The 15,663-nt window shown below is 37.9% G+C and overlaps 1 protein-coding gene across 1 annotated transcript in view; it reads right to left on the reverse strand.

Annotated features, from left to right (window-relative positions):
* Positions 1-1,605: 1,605 nt before the first annotated feature.
* LOC124802913 (prolyl endopeptidase FAP-like) overlaps positions 1,606-15,663 on the reverse strand; it is a 760,857-nt gene continuing 746,799 nt past the window's right edge. Inside the window, exons 15-16 of the mRNA XM_047263983.1 lie at positions 13,868-14,079; positions 1,606-2,632 (exon numbers count right to left, since the gene is read on the reverse strand). Coding sequence (XP_047119939.1) covers positions 2,489-2,632; positions 13,868-14,079 — 356 coding nt within the window. The 3' untranslated portion in view covers positions 1,606-2,488. The remainder of the gene's footprint in view (positions 2,633-13,867; positions 14,080-15,663) is intronic.

Genomic DNA, 15,663 nt, shown 5'->3' on the forward strand with positions numbered 1-15,663 from the left:
TGAGATATTTTGAAACCATAAACACTGGCAAAAAAATAAAGGAACTGTGAGGTTTCACAAAACAGGGCACAAAGGACAATCAGAACTATAAACTTTTCACTATCCAGCTGATTTAAAATTAAATTCAATGAAGACCTGCAATTAACTTTGAAATAAATAACTCACTAGTTACTAAAACATTTCAATGTACTTTGAGATGCACAAACTTTAGGCACTATTGCAAACACTGCTGCACAGTCTGAATTTTGCAACTGTTAGCTGCATTTCTTGAGAACTCATGACTCTATGAAATGATACAATTGGAGTACCAGCAGAAGTTTATTTGTCTGTATGAAAACCCTCAACTCTAGGAGAGTTGGTGAGGGTACATATAATTAAAAATCACATTACCATATGATCTGCATCTTGGATGGAATTCCTTCACTTTCATAGACATAGACTATAAATTTATTGTAATAAACATAACTGCACTTGTAGACTGACTTTGCAAAGGAATTTTACAGTCTTCTTACTGGGTTCTTCTGATCCGTACTAAAAAGTCTCTCTTCATAGACAACTAGATTCTATACTTAAATGTCCTTTTCAAGTTAGCTTTTACATTTAATATGCATTATTTATTAACTAGTTGTTTATCATAAAAATATATTTATTTTTAAGTAACAATACTTACAACCATTGTTTAGCATACAGTCGTTATGTCTACACAATGTTCATTAGTTTCTTGTGAGTACTCCCCCAACAGAAGTATATAACTTGGAGTATATGTAGTTGAAAGCCCACACAGTGTACTTTAATGCTAAGTAGCTGCCCTGTACTTCAGAATTTATTACTATCAAAACTGGTTCTTTGTTACGATTGGTTTTATTTTGATTCTTATAAAAATATGAAACTTTATGAATAATTAAAAAAAAAACATTCAGCTCTGATGAGGAGTTAATTTGTTACTGTAAAACATCATCAAATGAGGACTGAAAAGCTGAATAGGCAATTCATGAAAAAACAAAGAAATGGTGGTGGATTATTTGTTTTTGAAATTATTCTCCACCAGCACTATTCTTGATTGTACCAAGTTTACAAATTAGAATAAAACAATTTCAGCAAAGTAGCATTCACATGGTAAACCATGAGGTTTTAAAACATTTTCATTTGCTTCAGCAGTACAGTGTTTATTTTATGTATTATAATGAAGTTACATTAGTAATGGTGGGAAAATGTTAGAAAGATAGATCATGCTGATGATGATGTAAAGTTGTCATTGATAATGAAAAGTGAGCTAAATTTGTATTTGTTTATAAAATAATTTTTGAACTTTTGATAAAATTAAATTAGTTGTATAATATTCATAGTTTTAAAGATGGTGCCTGGGCAGATATACATAGCAGTATACGGACAAAGAAAATCAAAGTTTTATTTCTGTTGCAGAATATGGCAGAAGTACTCAAGGACTGTGATTTCAGTGCAAAGGTATTTGAAATTTTTACTGGTATATAATGAAATGTAAGATCACCAGTTCTCTCAATTTAAAAAAAAAAAAAATAATAATAATAATAATAAAAAAAAGGGAAGACAGACTATATTCTTATACCAAGGCTAGTCACAGAGAGGAATCACTCATATCAACAAGAAGTAGGCCATAAGAGGATTTATAATAATAGAATGAATTTTTATTTATAGTGTAATGCTGTGTGTGAGTTTTAGTGAAATGTAGGGCATTTCAGTGAGAAACCAGAGGAAAATATGGACTGAAATGTAAATACTACCTGTTCATACAATATGATCAAATATTTGTTCTTCTAAATTTGATTGTCTCTGAACCATTTTAGTGTGATACATGACTTTCATCTGCAGAGTGAGAGCAATATTACTTTGCTCATGTTTTGTTTACAGGAAACTGTAACACATAGTGTAATGAAGTACAGTAATACATATATATACCCAAGGCCAAAGTTACTAGCAGATTATGCACAAACACTGAGTCAGAACTCACAATCTAATTTGTGCATTACAATGTTAAATGGAATAGAAAATACTGCAGCATTATATCAATATAGAAAGACAAAAAGTTAATTTTCTTACTGTTGGTCTCAAGATTTTTTTGGCCATCTTTATTGAGTATATTTCACAACAGAAATTTATTCATAAATAAGCAGTTTTATGCAATATCTTATTAAGAAAGACTTGATCTAACAAATGACCACTTCTTGTTAATATTCTACTGCCTGACAAGGAAAGGGAAACTGTAATAAGAGAATAAAATAAAAATACTGCCATAGGAGGAAAGTTACACACTGGTAAACAACTGCATACGTTGCACTTGTATCTGGCACAATTCTTTTAGTGTGCTTTAGTGATTGCAGCATTCAGCTACTGTATTCCATGGCTGTGATGCAAAAACAGAGGTGCTCAAGTACAGCACCACGATCATCTTCTCAGCAGAAAATAGAGACAAACTTCACAGAAACTGCACAATTGCAGCCTCACTGTTCTGCTATTGTTTGAAAGAGAAAAGATTTGTTCCAAACTCCCATTCTTCAAAATCCAGTGGTCCAAAGCAGTCATTGAAGAATGACTCCATTACTCGGTACAAGTGATTTTTGACTCCAGAGAATGTGTTTCCTTCATCGGGATATGTCTGGAATAAGAAAGCAGAAACCACAATGTTACCCATGCAAAATATCTTTTGCTTACCAGTTATACAGCAATGTCTTTCACTGGACTGACATGGCTGAATATGTATCATCCAAAGCAGCATTATATAATTAGGAAAGAGGAGATAGAAGAATGAAAAGGTGATATATGAAGGTAATAAAAAAAATTGAATATGGAAACTGTCAAATTAATTATGCCACTATAGTGACAAGCAACTGGTCAATCTACACCTCAAGCATGAAAGAAAAAGGCATCATGAGATTCAAAAACAGATGAACAATGGGGCGCAAGACTGAAAAAACATTTGAGTACACAATGTTCAAGACCATTCTTCTGAAACAGTCGAGGAATGGGAAGCAAGACTGGGTACTGTTCAAGTGCACACTACTCAGTACATATGAACACTGAATGCTGACTTACAGCTTGGTGTATTCCATTATGATGTTAATGTTATTACAGTCTTCATGCAAATTGGTTATGAGAAAAATGGATAAATTATGTTTGTACAATAGTACCTTCAGATTTATGGACGAAACTCCACAAATATTCTGTGTGGGTGGTGAAATGAAATTGCCAGAAGTAATATCACCAATAAAACCATTGTAAATATTGGAATCAGGTGACACAAGCCAATCAAAACATTGTTCAGTGCAACAAACACTACATGACAATTACACAGCACTGAAATTGCTAGGGCAAATGTATCATTATGCAGGATCACTACTACCACTGCTGAATATGGATTACAAATTTATTTCATGGGAAATTATAGTTGTATTACAAACCTTATTTCATCAACAGTATGAATTAAGTCGATAATTCGGACCTGCCTTTGAACAAATGCCAACATTTAACTGCAAAGTTTTAGTTACAGCTGACAAAACACCTGTCAACCAACATGAAAGACAGTAAAACACACCAACAATTGATGATGTGATGATTGTTATAGTTGCCATATAATTCTTCATTCCAGAAATTGTGATGCTCATTGGGTCTCAGAAACTCATCACTCATATGATGGATTACAATACCTGATTTTATTTTTGTGGTCTCATTTGCCACGGACAACATGCTAGGTGTGTCTCTTCATAATTCGTAGGATGGCACCAAACACTCCTAGTACTCTTACCAGAGACAGCCACACAGCAACCAGTAGCCACCAACTGATGGGAATTACATGCACATGCACATGCACATGCACATGCCCTCCTCAGTTGGCACATGCGGCGCCGCTGCCAAAGTGTATAAAAGGCTGCTGCAAGCTATCGCAGCCCACCTTGGGTATTGTACAGACTTGGCTATGGACTCTCACACTTTCGACATTGTATTGAATGTGACTGTACTAGTGTTTCTCAGCCCACTGAGTTAAGTAAACAGTTTTTACCTAACTCTTCTTGTGTCTCTCATTCTATGCTTTCTACAAAAGGGTGCAGTAACGTTGGCGCTGAGGCTGATCCTTCGTTTGCCTGTTATTTGGTGGACTTGTGCCCTGCTGAGACCTGACACAGCAACACTGTGACAATAATGGTAGTACATGTTTCTTACAGATCCTTTGACAAACACCATGCTTGCCCACTGCATTGTGTTTATACTGACTTTGTTTGTGTCTCAGAACATTCTGACCTGCAACTTCTGTTTTCGTTCTTTTCTGTCTGCAGGGGCTGATATTTTTTGCATATTGTTGTCTGTGACTTCTAATTGAGACATCCTTTACAGCTCCAGTGTTTACATTTTGTTTCTGTTTAGTGTGTATTGTGTACTGAATCATGGCCATGTACTGCAGGAACTGTCTCTAAGCCAAGCTATTCAGTTGAGGATTCAGAAAAGTCAACAACTTATGGAAGGGATGAAAAAACTGATGCAATTCCAACTGTTACATGACAGTGCCTCACTCACTGCACCCCAAGCTGTGCCATCACAAGCACTGTCTGTCTGTGCACCACAGTTCCGGGTATTCAATGTACAGCACGAAGACTGGTTTGAATATCGTGCTCAGCTTGATACCAACTTCATTGCACATCATATTCAAGGTATGGGCAGAAAATGACATTTCTGGCAATGGTAGGTGTTGCAGTATACAGGCTGGGATGTAAACTTTTTCCATCACCCACCTAGAAAGTGTAGACCATGATAACTTGATTTTGGTTGGTTCAAATGGCTCTGAGCACTATATGACCCAACTTCTGAGGTCATCAGTCGCCTAGAACTTAGAACTAATTAAACCTAACTAACCTAAGGACATCACACACATCCATGCCCGTGGCAGGATTCGAACCTGCGACCGTAGCTGTCACCCGGTTCCAGACTGAAGCACCTAGAACCGCACGGCCACACCGGCCGGCTTGATTTTGGTGTTAACCAAGTACTTTAATGATGAAGTGAACATGGCTGCTGCTCCTTACAAGTTTTTCAGATTGTGTAGATAACCTCATCAAACTTACAGCCAGTGTGTAGCTGATTTACAAGACCTGATTATGCATTGCAAGTTTAATTGTGAATATGATAAATATTACAGTGATGACATGATTTGAAATGCTGTCACCCAGAATGTGTCTGTCCCCACACTCAATGAAAAAATACTGAAGTATCTGGACCCAAGTTTGAAGCAAGTGTTAGAATTAAATGTGTTGTAGGACTCTTATGATAATACTGTGTTAGTTTTTGACTCTCCTCACATTTCTGGCCTGGGCAAAACAACTGATTTGAAAGCTTATTTACAATGAAGGAAAATGGGTAACCTCAATTTTATTGGGCATGGTCTGTCTCTCAGACAATCAGTGATCAAATGGCACAACAACTGTTGACCTGGCAGGACAAAGGTGTAATCACTCCAGTAGCAGCTAGTCAGCGAGCATCTACTCCAGTAGTCATCACAAAACTATGTAGCAAATTAAGATTCTATGTTGATTTTAAGTCAATGGTGAACCTTGAAAACAGTGACTGACTCATTTCACATTGTCAGACATGTGCAGAGCACCAGGCTGCTTCTCCACCTCCAATTTCTTTGATTGGTCCAAGCCCAGTGCCCCTCGGCAATGGCTATACATTAATTTTGTGGGCTGATTGTTTTTGACACTTAAGGCAAATTTCCATTTGTGAAACCAAAGCAACAGACCACAATGGCAAAAAATTCTTACGTCTGATAATCTCAGATAATGGACCACAGTTTACATTGCCAGACTTAAAGCACTTTTGAATTCCAACAACATTCAACATGTGACACGTTGTGAAGCAGAACACTTTGTGAAAACATTTAAGCAACAAACGTAAAATTTATGTGCCTCCCACACATGGGAGCAAGCCCTGGTGATTTTCCTATCCTCATATCATTCCCAGCCACACAATGGCAAGTTACCTGCAGAGCTACTACACAGACACTGACACAAAGTACTGCTGCATCCACCACATCAGTTGGTCCTTCCTCTGCAACACACTAAATTTAAGTTCATTGATCATGTCTTTTTCAGAGTCTTTGGCCATCATTCAAGTCTTTGGCTGATTTGTCTGGGTTCGACTGGACTGCACATGTGGCATCAGAATCAGTTCTACTCCTGTCAGCTGTGTGATCCTCCAACAGATTTCTTGGTTTCAGAGGTGGAATCCTACAGGATCTTGCAGCCCAAGCTGCTCTCGCTTCTGTCATGTCATACGCTGCTGTATGGAGAGCCCATGGATGTGAATATGGTGGTGCCAACTCTGCTGCCACCACAGTCAGCAGCCCCAGCCACAGAGGTCTGGTCCTCTACATACCGCCACTTTTCTGTATGCCTCCAAGGGCCCACCAGTCACTGTTGCATCATCACCAGTTCCAAAAGTTGCTCCATCCCTGGAAGCAAATTTATCTTGGCTGGTGTTCCCAATCATTCACAAGGGGGGAATGAGGTCAGTAACTTGCCATCAGCCACTGTTCCAGCTCCTGCCTCCTCAGTGACACCTGCTTCCAACTCTCAATCCCCCCCCCCCTTCCTCCCCCCCACTGCCTCCCTCCCGTTCCTGTTGTTACCAGCAATGTCAGAACATAACAACAGTGAAGAGATTTCTGGGGGAGGAATATAATGTCGTTCAACACAGAAACGACACCAGGTGTGTCCATTTGTAATTCACAGGTGGGCCCCAGAAATTCCTAGTACCTTCTCCAGAGGCAGCCACAGAGCAACTGATGGCCACCAACCAAAGGCCACATGCCCTCTCTCAGCCAGTGCTGGTAGTGCTGCTGCGGGAGTAAGATGCTGCCACAAGCTATCATCAGCCCACCTTCTGTACTGTGATATACATCTGGGAGTACTCAGTCTCTTTCTTAGTGATTACATTATTACAGAATTGAGTAAGGACTTGGACATTCTTGCTATTGTATTGAATCTGAATACACTAGTGTTCTTCAACAGACTGATTTAAATAAATGATTTTTACCTAACTGTTGTTGTGTCTCTCATCCTGTGTTTCTGCCATTATAACCCAAGCATCACAACATGATACAATAATTTTGCCAAGGGGAAGGAAGTTGCTATCATTTCAACATTGTAATGAGAAATCCCAAAGAGATAAACAAATGAATAGGAAACTCAGTGGCTATTCATATTGGTTTGTGAAAATGTTGAAAATATTGTAAAATGTCAACAACTGTTCAATCAATATATTGTTGATACATATGCAAAAATAAAAACTGAATGACTTTTTTATTTTCAATTAAATAAAACCAAGGTATGTTCCACTTACTGATGGCCACATTTACAGGAAAGTACTCAGTCTCAGTATTCATGCATGAATACACCCAAGATGCAATGGCACATGTTCATGCATATGGCCACCCCAAATTATAAGATAAAATAATGTAACTTTTGCTAACTGGGCAGTCACCAGATCATTGTGATATTTATCCAAGTGTGTTCAAACAAAAATTGAAATCTTTAATGGATTTCATTGCGAAGCATCATGTTTTCAGAGAGACATGCTGTTGGATGTATTCCAGTGAGTGACAAAAGGGGAAGTTGCCACATGTGCACATTTTGAGTTAGTTGATCGAAAAAGACACATCACATCAAATTAATTAAGTCATCGCAACAGAAATACCAGATGTCAGTATTTATTCAGACTTATTTGAAGTCATCACCAAATGAATCATGGCCCATGTGGCTTACTCAACAATAATTCATCATGAATGGCTGATGGAAAACACACAAAATGGTACCCAAGACACAACTGCTGAGAATATCATTAGCAATGATGGGTATCCACTGTATTATCAATGATCAACTGAAGACAACAGCAAAGCCATCACTTTTGAAGCATGACACATTGATGTTGAAGCTGATAATAATTGGGTTGTACTATACTCACCATTATCCTTGAAAATGTATGAAGCACATGTGAATGCTGAGCAATTTGGAGGAACGGATCAAGTGAATTTGAAAATATACCAGTAAAGACAGTTTTTGGAGTGGGAAATGTTGCAGTATCTGTCTATGAAATTTACCAATATCACTTGGGATGCTACATTAGTAGCAATGAAGCAGTATGTTGCATTTTATCATTTGAAATCTATGAATGACAGCTAACAGTTTGTCATTTGGCAGTGGACCTTGAAAATGGGAAGTGTGCATACTTTACAACACAAAATGTACGTGCAAGAGCATTGTCACATTAAATGCATTGTTCTCACAGCGATGGGATAATATGTTTGGTAAGATGTTATGTTACTCTGAAGTGCCAACATATTACACATGGAATGCCTCAATGAACAAGTTTCATCATTGCAAAAGATGTGTAGCAGGACAATCCAATTTATATATGACTGACATGTTAATGCATCTGTGCATTTCTAGAATGAAATTTTCACTCTACAGTGGAGTGTGTGCTGATATGAAACTTCCTAGCAGATTAAAACTGTGTGCCAGACCAAGACTTGAACTCGGGACCTTTGCCTTTCGTGGGCAAGTGCTCTACCATCTGAGCTACCCAAGCATGACTCACGCCCCGTCCTCACAGCTTTAATTCCGCCAGTCTCTTGTCTCCTACCTTCCAAACTTCACAGAAGCTCTCCTGCAAACCTTGCAGAACTAGCACTACTGGAAGAAAGGATATTACGGAGACATGGCTTACCCACAGCCTGGGGGATGTTTCTAGTATGAAATTTTCACTGTACAGCGGAGTGTGCGCTGATATGAAACTTACTGGCAGATTAAAACTGTGCAGGACTGAGACTTGAAGTCAGGACCTTTGCCTTTTGCTGGCAAGTGCTCTACCAACTGAGCTATCCAAGCACGACTCATGCCCTGTCCTCACAGCTTTAATTCCACTAATACCTCGTCTGTGGAGTGTAGAGTGAAAATTTCATTCTAGAAACATCCCCCCAGGCTGTGGCTAAGCTATGTCACCACAATATCCTTTCTTCCAGGAGTGCTAGTTCTGCAAGGTTCACAGGAGAGCTTCTGTGAAGTTTGGAAGGTAGGAGATGAGGTAATGGTGGAATTAAAGCTGTGAAGACGGGGCGTGAGTCATGCTTGGGTAGCTCAGTTGGTAGAGCACTGGCCCGTGAAAGGCAAAAGTTCCAATTTCGAGTCTCGGTCCGGAACACAGTTTTAATCTGCCAGGAAGTTTGCATCTGTACATTATTCACACAAACAATGCTGAATGATTGCATTGTGATTACTGTTAATCAATGTATGTGAACTGACTTCCTTCCAAGAATTGAGAACAGTAAAATATGTTGCACTTGTTGTGAAGCTTACCAAGAATTAAGTCTGACTGATAACGATGCACATTGGGACACTTAACTTGCTGATGTATTGAATACTATACAACCAAAATAGATACACACATTATTTGCAATCATATTGACAGCATGCTTCCCATCCAATCCAAAAGATGAAACGAGTGAAGATGTCCTACTTCATCAATGTGCTACGAATCATATTTTGGATATCTGATTCACACCAAATGTGTATAATGATCAATTTTGATTGAATTAATATGTTTGGCAATTGCTAACAAAGCACTGGAGCAGTTGGGAATAAATGTGCTGAATTGATTTGCAAAAGATCATCTCAATCATGATTTACAGCAAGAAATACAATTAGATGTTTATGAATTGGGTACAATTGTTTACACAAATCTTCTGAAATTGGTTACACAAAAATGCATTACTTATGAGAGAATAATGCATGCAGTTACAAGCCAAAGCAACATATTGTATTTCCAAGATACACCCAGAGACATAAGCAAAACTTCTATCATTTCACTTATTTTGACAAATACACAGTAACAAAGAAAATATTGCACTAGCAATCGCATCACCTAGAACTGTGTCAGTGTTTCTGGTTGGTGGCGAAACAGCACATTCAGCACTGAAATTGTCAATGAATAAGCAAATCACTGAAATACCAAAATGCAATATCAACAAAAATTCTGGGATCGGCCAAGTGCTCAAGTCATGTCAACTCATTATATGGGACAAATGTACTATGGTGCGCAAGAAACCATTTGATGTGCTTCATCATACGTTCCTTGGATTTTAATATTTGAAAGAAAGTAAATAGCTCTTTGGTGGCATACTCATTTTATTGTTTGGTGATTTTCAACAAACTGTACCGGGTTGCGGAGGTATGTGGCGTTAGATGTCTACCCACAGGTCATGTAATTCACATAAATAATGGGTCACTTATTTTTGTATGCGGTGATGGGACCTGATGGTGACTCAGATGGTCTTTTTATGGTTTACATCAGGCAAATTTGGTCATTGGCACATTAATGTGAGTTCACTATGATGCTCCTCAAATCACTGTAGCATGGTTCTGGCTCCGAGACATGGGAAATTATACTGCTGAAATATGACATCGCATTCAGGGAAGACATCAAGCATGAAGGAAAGCAGGTGGTTTGTAGCTGTCTGTATGTCTCCAATTGTTACCACAGGTGCCATGCAAGCCCAGGAGAATGTCTCCCGTAGCATAATACTGCTCCCGCCAGCCTGCGTCCGTGGCGTGCTGCACATTTCGAGCTGCTGTTCACCTCGATGATGGCATTTGTGGAGATGACCATCGACCAAGTGTAGCAAAAATGTGATTCACCTCAACAGCCAACACATTTCCACTGATCTACAGTCAATTCCCAATGGTGCCATGCCCACTGCAATCGTAATTGATGATGTCATTGGCTCAGCATATGTACACATAGGGGTGGTCTGCTGCAGAGCTCCCTGTTTGACAATGTACGATGAATGGTGTCCTCTGAAACACTTGTGTGTGCACCAGCATTGTGTACTTTCGCCAAAGATGCCACAGATCAACATCAATCCTACTTTAAAGAGCAGACAAACTTCTGAACCTCACGTCCCGTCATGGATATCCAACCATTTAACACGTAATGGTAGTTTCACTGTCCTTCTACTTCTTTCCGTAGGTGCTCACGACAGTAGCATGTGAACAATCAACCAGTTTTGCCGTTTTCAAGATACTCATTCACATAAACTAAACTCTGCCTGGACAGCCCATGAAGGCCAAATGTTACTGACCGGCCACCATGTCATCCTCAGCCTACAGGCATCACTGGATGTTGATAAGGAGGGGCATGTGGTCAGCACAGCACTCTCCTGGCCATATGTCAGTTTACAAGACCGGAGCTGCTACTTCTAAATCAAGTAGCTCCTCGGTTTGCCTCACAAGGGCTGAGTGCACCCTGCTTACCAACAGCACTTGGCAGACCAGATGGTCATCCATCAAAGTGCTAGCCCAGCCCGGCAGTGCTTAATTTCAGGGATCTGACGGGAACCGATGTTACCACTGCAGTAAGACCGTTGCCTTTATTTGTTCACATGCTGTGCATAATAATAATAATAATAATAATAATCATCATCATCTAACACAGGCACACATCGATCAAGATGCATCCAACACATGGCTGAGAAAAGGCAATATATACAGTGAGACGGAAGGATTCATGATTGCAATACAGGATCAAACATTAAACACCAGATATTACAGCAAGCATATTATTAAAGATCCCAATACCACAACATATAAATGCAGACTTTGCAAACAACAAATAGAAACAGTAGACCACATCACAAGCGGATGTACAATACTAGCAAATACAGAATACCCCAGAAGACATGACAATGTAGCAAAAATAATTCAACAACAACTTGCCGTACAACATAAACTAATAAAACAACATGTTCCCACATACACGTATCCACCACAAAATGTACTGGAGAATGATGAATACAAATTTTACTGGAACAAAACCATTATAACAGATAAAACAACCCCACATAACAAACCTGACGTCATACTCACCAATAAAAAGAAGAAATTAACACAACTAATCGAAATATCCATACCCAATACAACAAATATACAGAAGAAAATGGGAGACAAAAATTGAAAAATACATGCAACTGGCTGAGGAAGTCAACGACATGTGGCATCAGGATAAAGTTGACATTATACCTATTATACTATCAACTACCACACAATATCCACCAGTACATCAACGCAATACAGCTACATCCAAACATATATATACAACTACAGAAATCTGTAATTATTGATACACGTTCAATTACCTGAAAGTTCCTAAATGCAATTTAACATATACCGTACAGTTAAAGGGAAGTCACCCTTGATCAAGGTCCGCATCACTTTCCATTTTTAACCAGACATAACATCTGAGAAAGGAAAGAAAGAAATAATAATAATCTTCCTTTTGTCAGATTTCCCATTTGCAGCCCTTATCTTTGCTAGGGTGATGCCCCGTCCGTGTCTGCTCCACTTATATAATTTTGTTACCAAGACACATGCTCATAATGCCACAAGATGGTAACCAGTGTCGTGGAGGGCACTGGTACCCCCCTTAGTACCCATTCATAGGGGTGGGAAGATGGTGATAGGGGAGACAGTAAAAAAGTCTGAACCTTGCCTAATATCCAAAGGCTTTCAGAGTCGTCAGCTAATTGGTAATAGACCTGATAACATCTCACTTGTATTGGAGGGATAAAGGAGACATAAAAGAAATGAGAAATCCTGGATATGTGGCTAATCTTTAATACATGTGAAAATATAAGTAGTAATTAACTCTGACATTACTTCACTGCCTTAAATGTTTTTGTTTTCCAGAAAACCTTACTTTTTGCCCACTGAGTATAAATTTACATTGATATAAGGCTGAAACAATTAGAATAACCTAAAGACAGCCAAATAATAACATCATTATCAACCCTCTTGGACTCTCACTGGTGCCCTTTGAGATGCAATGATATTCACTGTACTTAACTGTTCATGTTAAGTGCAGTGTTAAATCTTGGTTTAACAAAGTATTCTGCATAGCAATAAATGATTTATGTAGCAGTTTGCATCGCAGCTGTCAGTTTCCACAGTATTCTGTTCACTGGTTGTTTCGCTGAAAAGCAGTTCACAAAGTCATTTCTAGCTATATATCATTACTATAGTATCTATATTGTTAAATATAGCAGTTATGCTAATCCATGCTTGACAGTGTGTCACAAAATGTTGGGTACTGTACCATGCATATAGATATGTCACATTTATACTGTCCATTGTTGCTTCTGTTTTAGTTTTATTGCATGTCCTTGCGCTAGTAAGTAAGTTAATGCACGAGAACAATTCTTTCATTACACTGCATGTAAAAAGCTGTGTATTGGTGAACTATATGTGATTAAAGACAGGAAAGATGAAGAAACAGAAGCTAAGGAGTCAATGGTCAATGTACATATGGTTGCAAGCATGAAACAATCAAATGCTCTAACCTCACACATGAGAGACATGCAAGTAGTCTTTACAGTGCATCGTTTGAATATTTCAGTAGCCACAAATGAAAAGAGAAAAGAGTATGCAAGTGCTGAGAGAGAATATGAGAGTGTCTACTAGTTTTATGCAGTAAAATTGGATGTGCACCCACCTTCCATAGATGTTAGTGGAAACACTTGAAACCAGTAAAGGGTAATGAATAAATTTGATGATGTAAAAAGTGACTGCTGAGAAATTTTCTTCACTAATATGCTACACAGTGATATGGTGCTAAAATAATTAATCAGAGAAAAGTAATCAGTCATCCAAATGAAAATAAAATCATTGCCCCATGACAGTAACTGTTTTATTTATTTAAATATGAATCTGAATTCACGTACACAACATTCTCTTTACATTAATGTACTTAAAGCAAAAACATAGATTTTATTTAGTGAACTGATATGCTAGCTTACCTGATGCCTGAAGAGCACTCCTTCTTTTGTTAGTGCTCGTACAAGCAACATACTCTGTTGGTAATGCACAGTGTGATCTGCTGTACCATGAATTAACAAGAACATTTTGTCTTGAAGATTTCCTGCTCTTTTTGTTACATCTGCTTTTTCATATCCTAGGTAGTTGTCCTCTCCCTCTGGCAAGCCCATGTATCGCTCTGAGTATGCAGAATCTGTGGATGATACAGTTATGTGGTATAACTATAGGCCCAAGACGATCGTGCATTCTCTCAACAACAAAATCTCATCTCATTTTGATGGTATGTCTGATAGAGAACTACAGATTTGTTTCCTTATAATAAGCCCTATCTTATCTGAAATATGTAATGGAGCATTAATTCAAGGCATTTTTCCAGTGAGTCTGAAATATGCCATTGTTAAACTCCTCTTTAAGAACGTTGATAAGGAAAATATCAGTGCCTACCAAACTGTTACATAGATGACTTCATTTTACAAAATTTTTGAGAAGGTGAAGTATTCTTAGCGACAGTGATATCCAACACAAATCATAGTTTGGATTTCAGAAATGTTGTTCTACTGAGAACACCATTTACATGTTCACACATTCACTACTCACCAAATTTGACATGCTTTAAATAATAAAATACTGCTGGTCAGTATTTTCTGTGACCTATCTAAAGCATTTGACAGTGTAAATCACAGTATTTTCTGAGATAAATTGAAGTTTTATGGGACTGATGATGTAGCCAACCAATGGATAGTGTCATATCTAAGCAAAAGAATGCAGGAAGTTGTACGTAGTAATTTATCCAATATAGTATGGAGGTGTAATTCTGACTGGGGATAAATCAATTATCAGTTCCCCAAGGCCCATTCTTAGGTCCACTTCTGTTCCTCATATACATAAATGATCTTCCGTTTAATATACAACAAGCAGAATTAGTTGTTTTTGCAGACGGGTAGTACTGCAGTCATTCAAAGCATACAAACAAAAATAAAAGACCCAATAAACAATGTACTTAAAAGTATCATTCAGTGGTGTTCTGTGAATGCTCTCACCTCCAATTTTAAAAAGAGACAGCATATTCAATTCTGCGCATTTAGGAGTGTTACACCAGTCAAAAGCTTAACACATGGTGAGAAAATAATAAATAGGTTGGAAACTTCAAAATTCTGAGGTGTCCATATTGATGAGAATAAAACTGGAAAAAGCACAACTTAGAATCATTGCAGATCTCATAGAGAAATAAATCAGTAAGTTAACAATTTTGCATAATTTCATTCAATGCCTTATGGAATAATATTCTGGAGCAACTCATTTTTAAGAAAGAAAGTCTTCATTGCCCAAAAATGTTCTGTAAGAATAATATGTGGTGCTCACCCACGATCATCTTGTAGACATGTATTTAAGGAATTGGGCTCTCTCTTACTACTGTATCATTGCATTATACTTATTCCTTTGTGAAGTTTGTTGAAAATAATCCACTATAGTTGAAATGGAACAATGATGTACATAACTACAATATCAGAAGGAAAAATTAACGTTATCTTTAGCACAAAAAGGGGTGCACAATGCTGCAACAAAAATTTCTGATCACTTATCCAGTGATATAAAATGTCTGACAGGCAGTAAAGTAAAATTTGAAAACAAACTGGAAAAGTTTGTCCTTGATAACTCCTTCTGTTCCACAGAAGAATTTCTAATGTTGTATTGTGTAAAAAGTGGTGGGTAGGAATCACTAAAGCCTAAAAATGTTTAGCTTGTACCCTTATTTACAAATTAATTTGTGATGTGA

This window comes from Schistocerca piceifrons, chromosome 6 (genome assembly GCF_021461385.2).
Source record: "Schistocerca piceifrons isolate TAMUIC-IGC-003096 chromosome 6, iqSchPice1.1, whole genome shotgun sequence".
NCBI lineage: Eukaryota > Metazoa > Arthropoda > Insecta > Orthoptera > Acrididae > Schistocerca > Schistocerca piceifrons.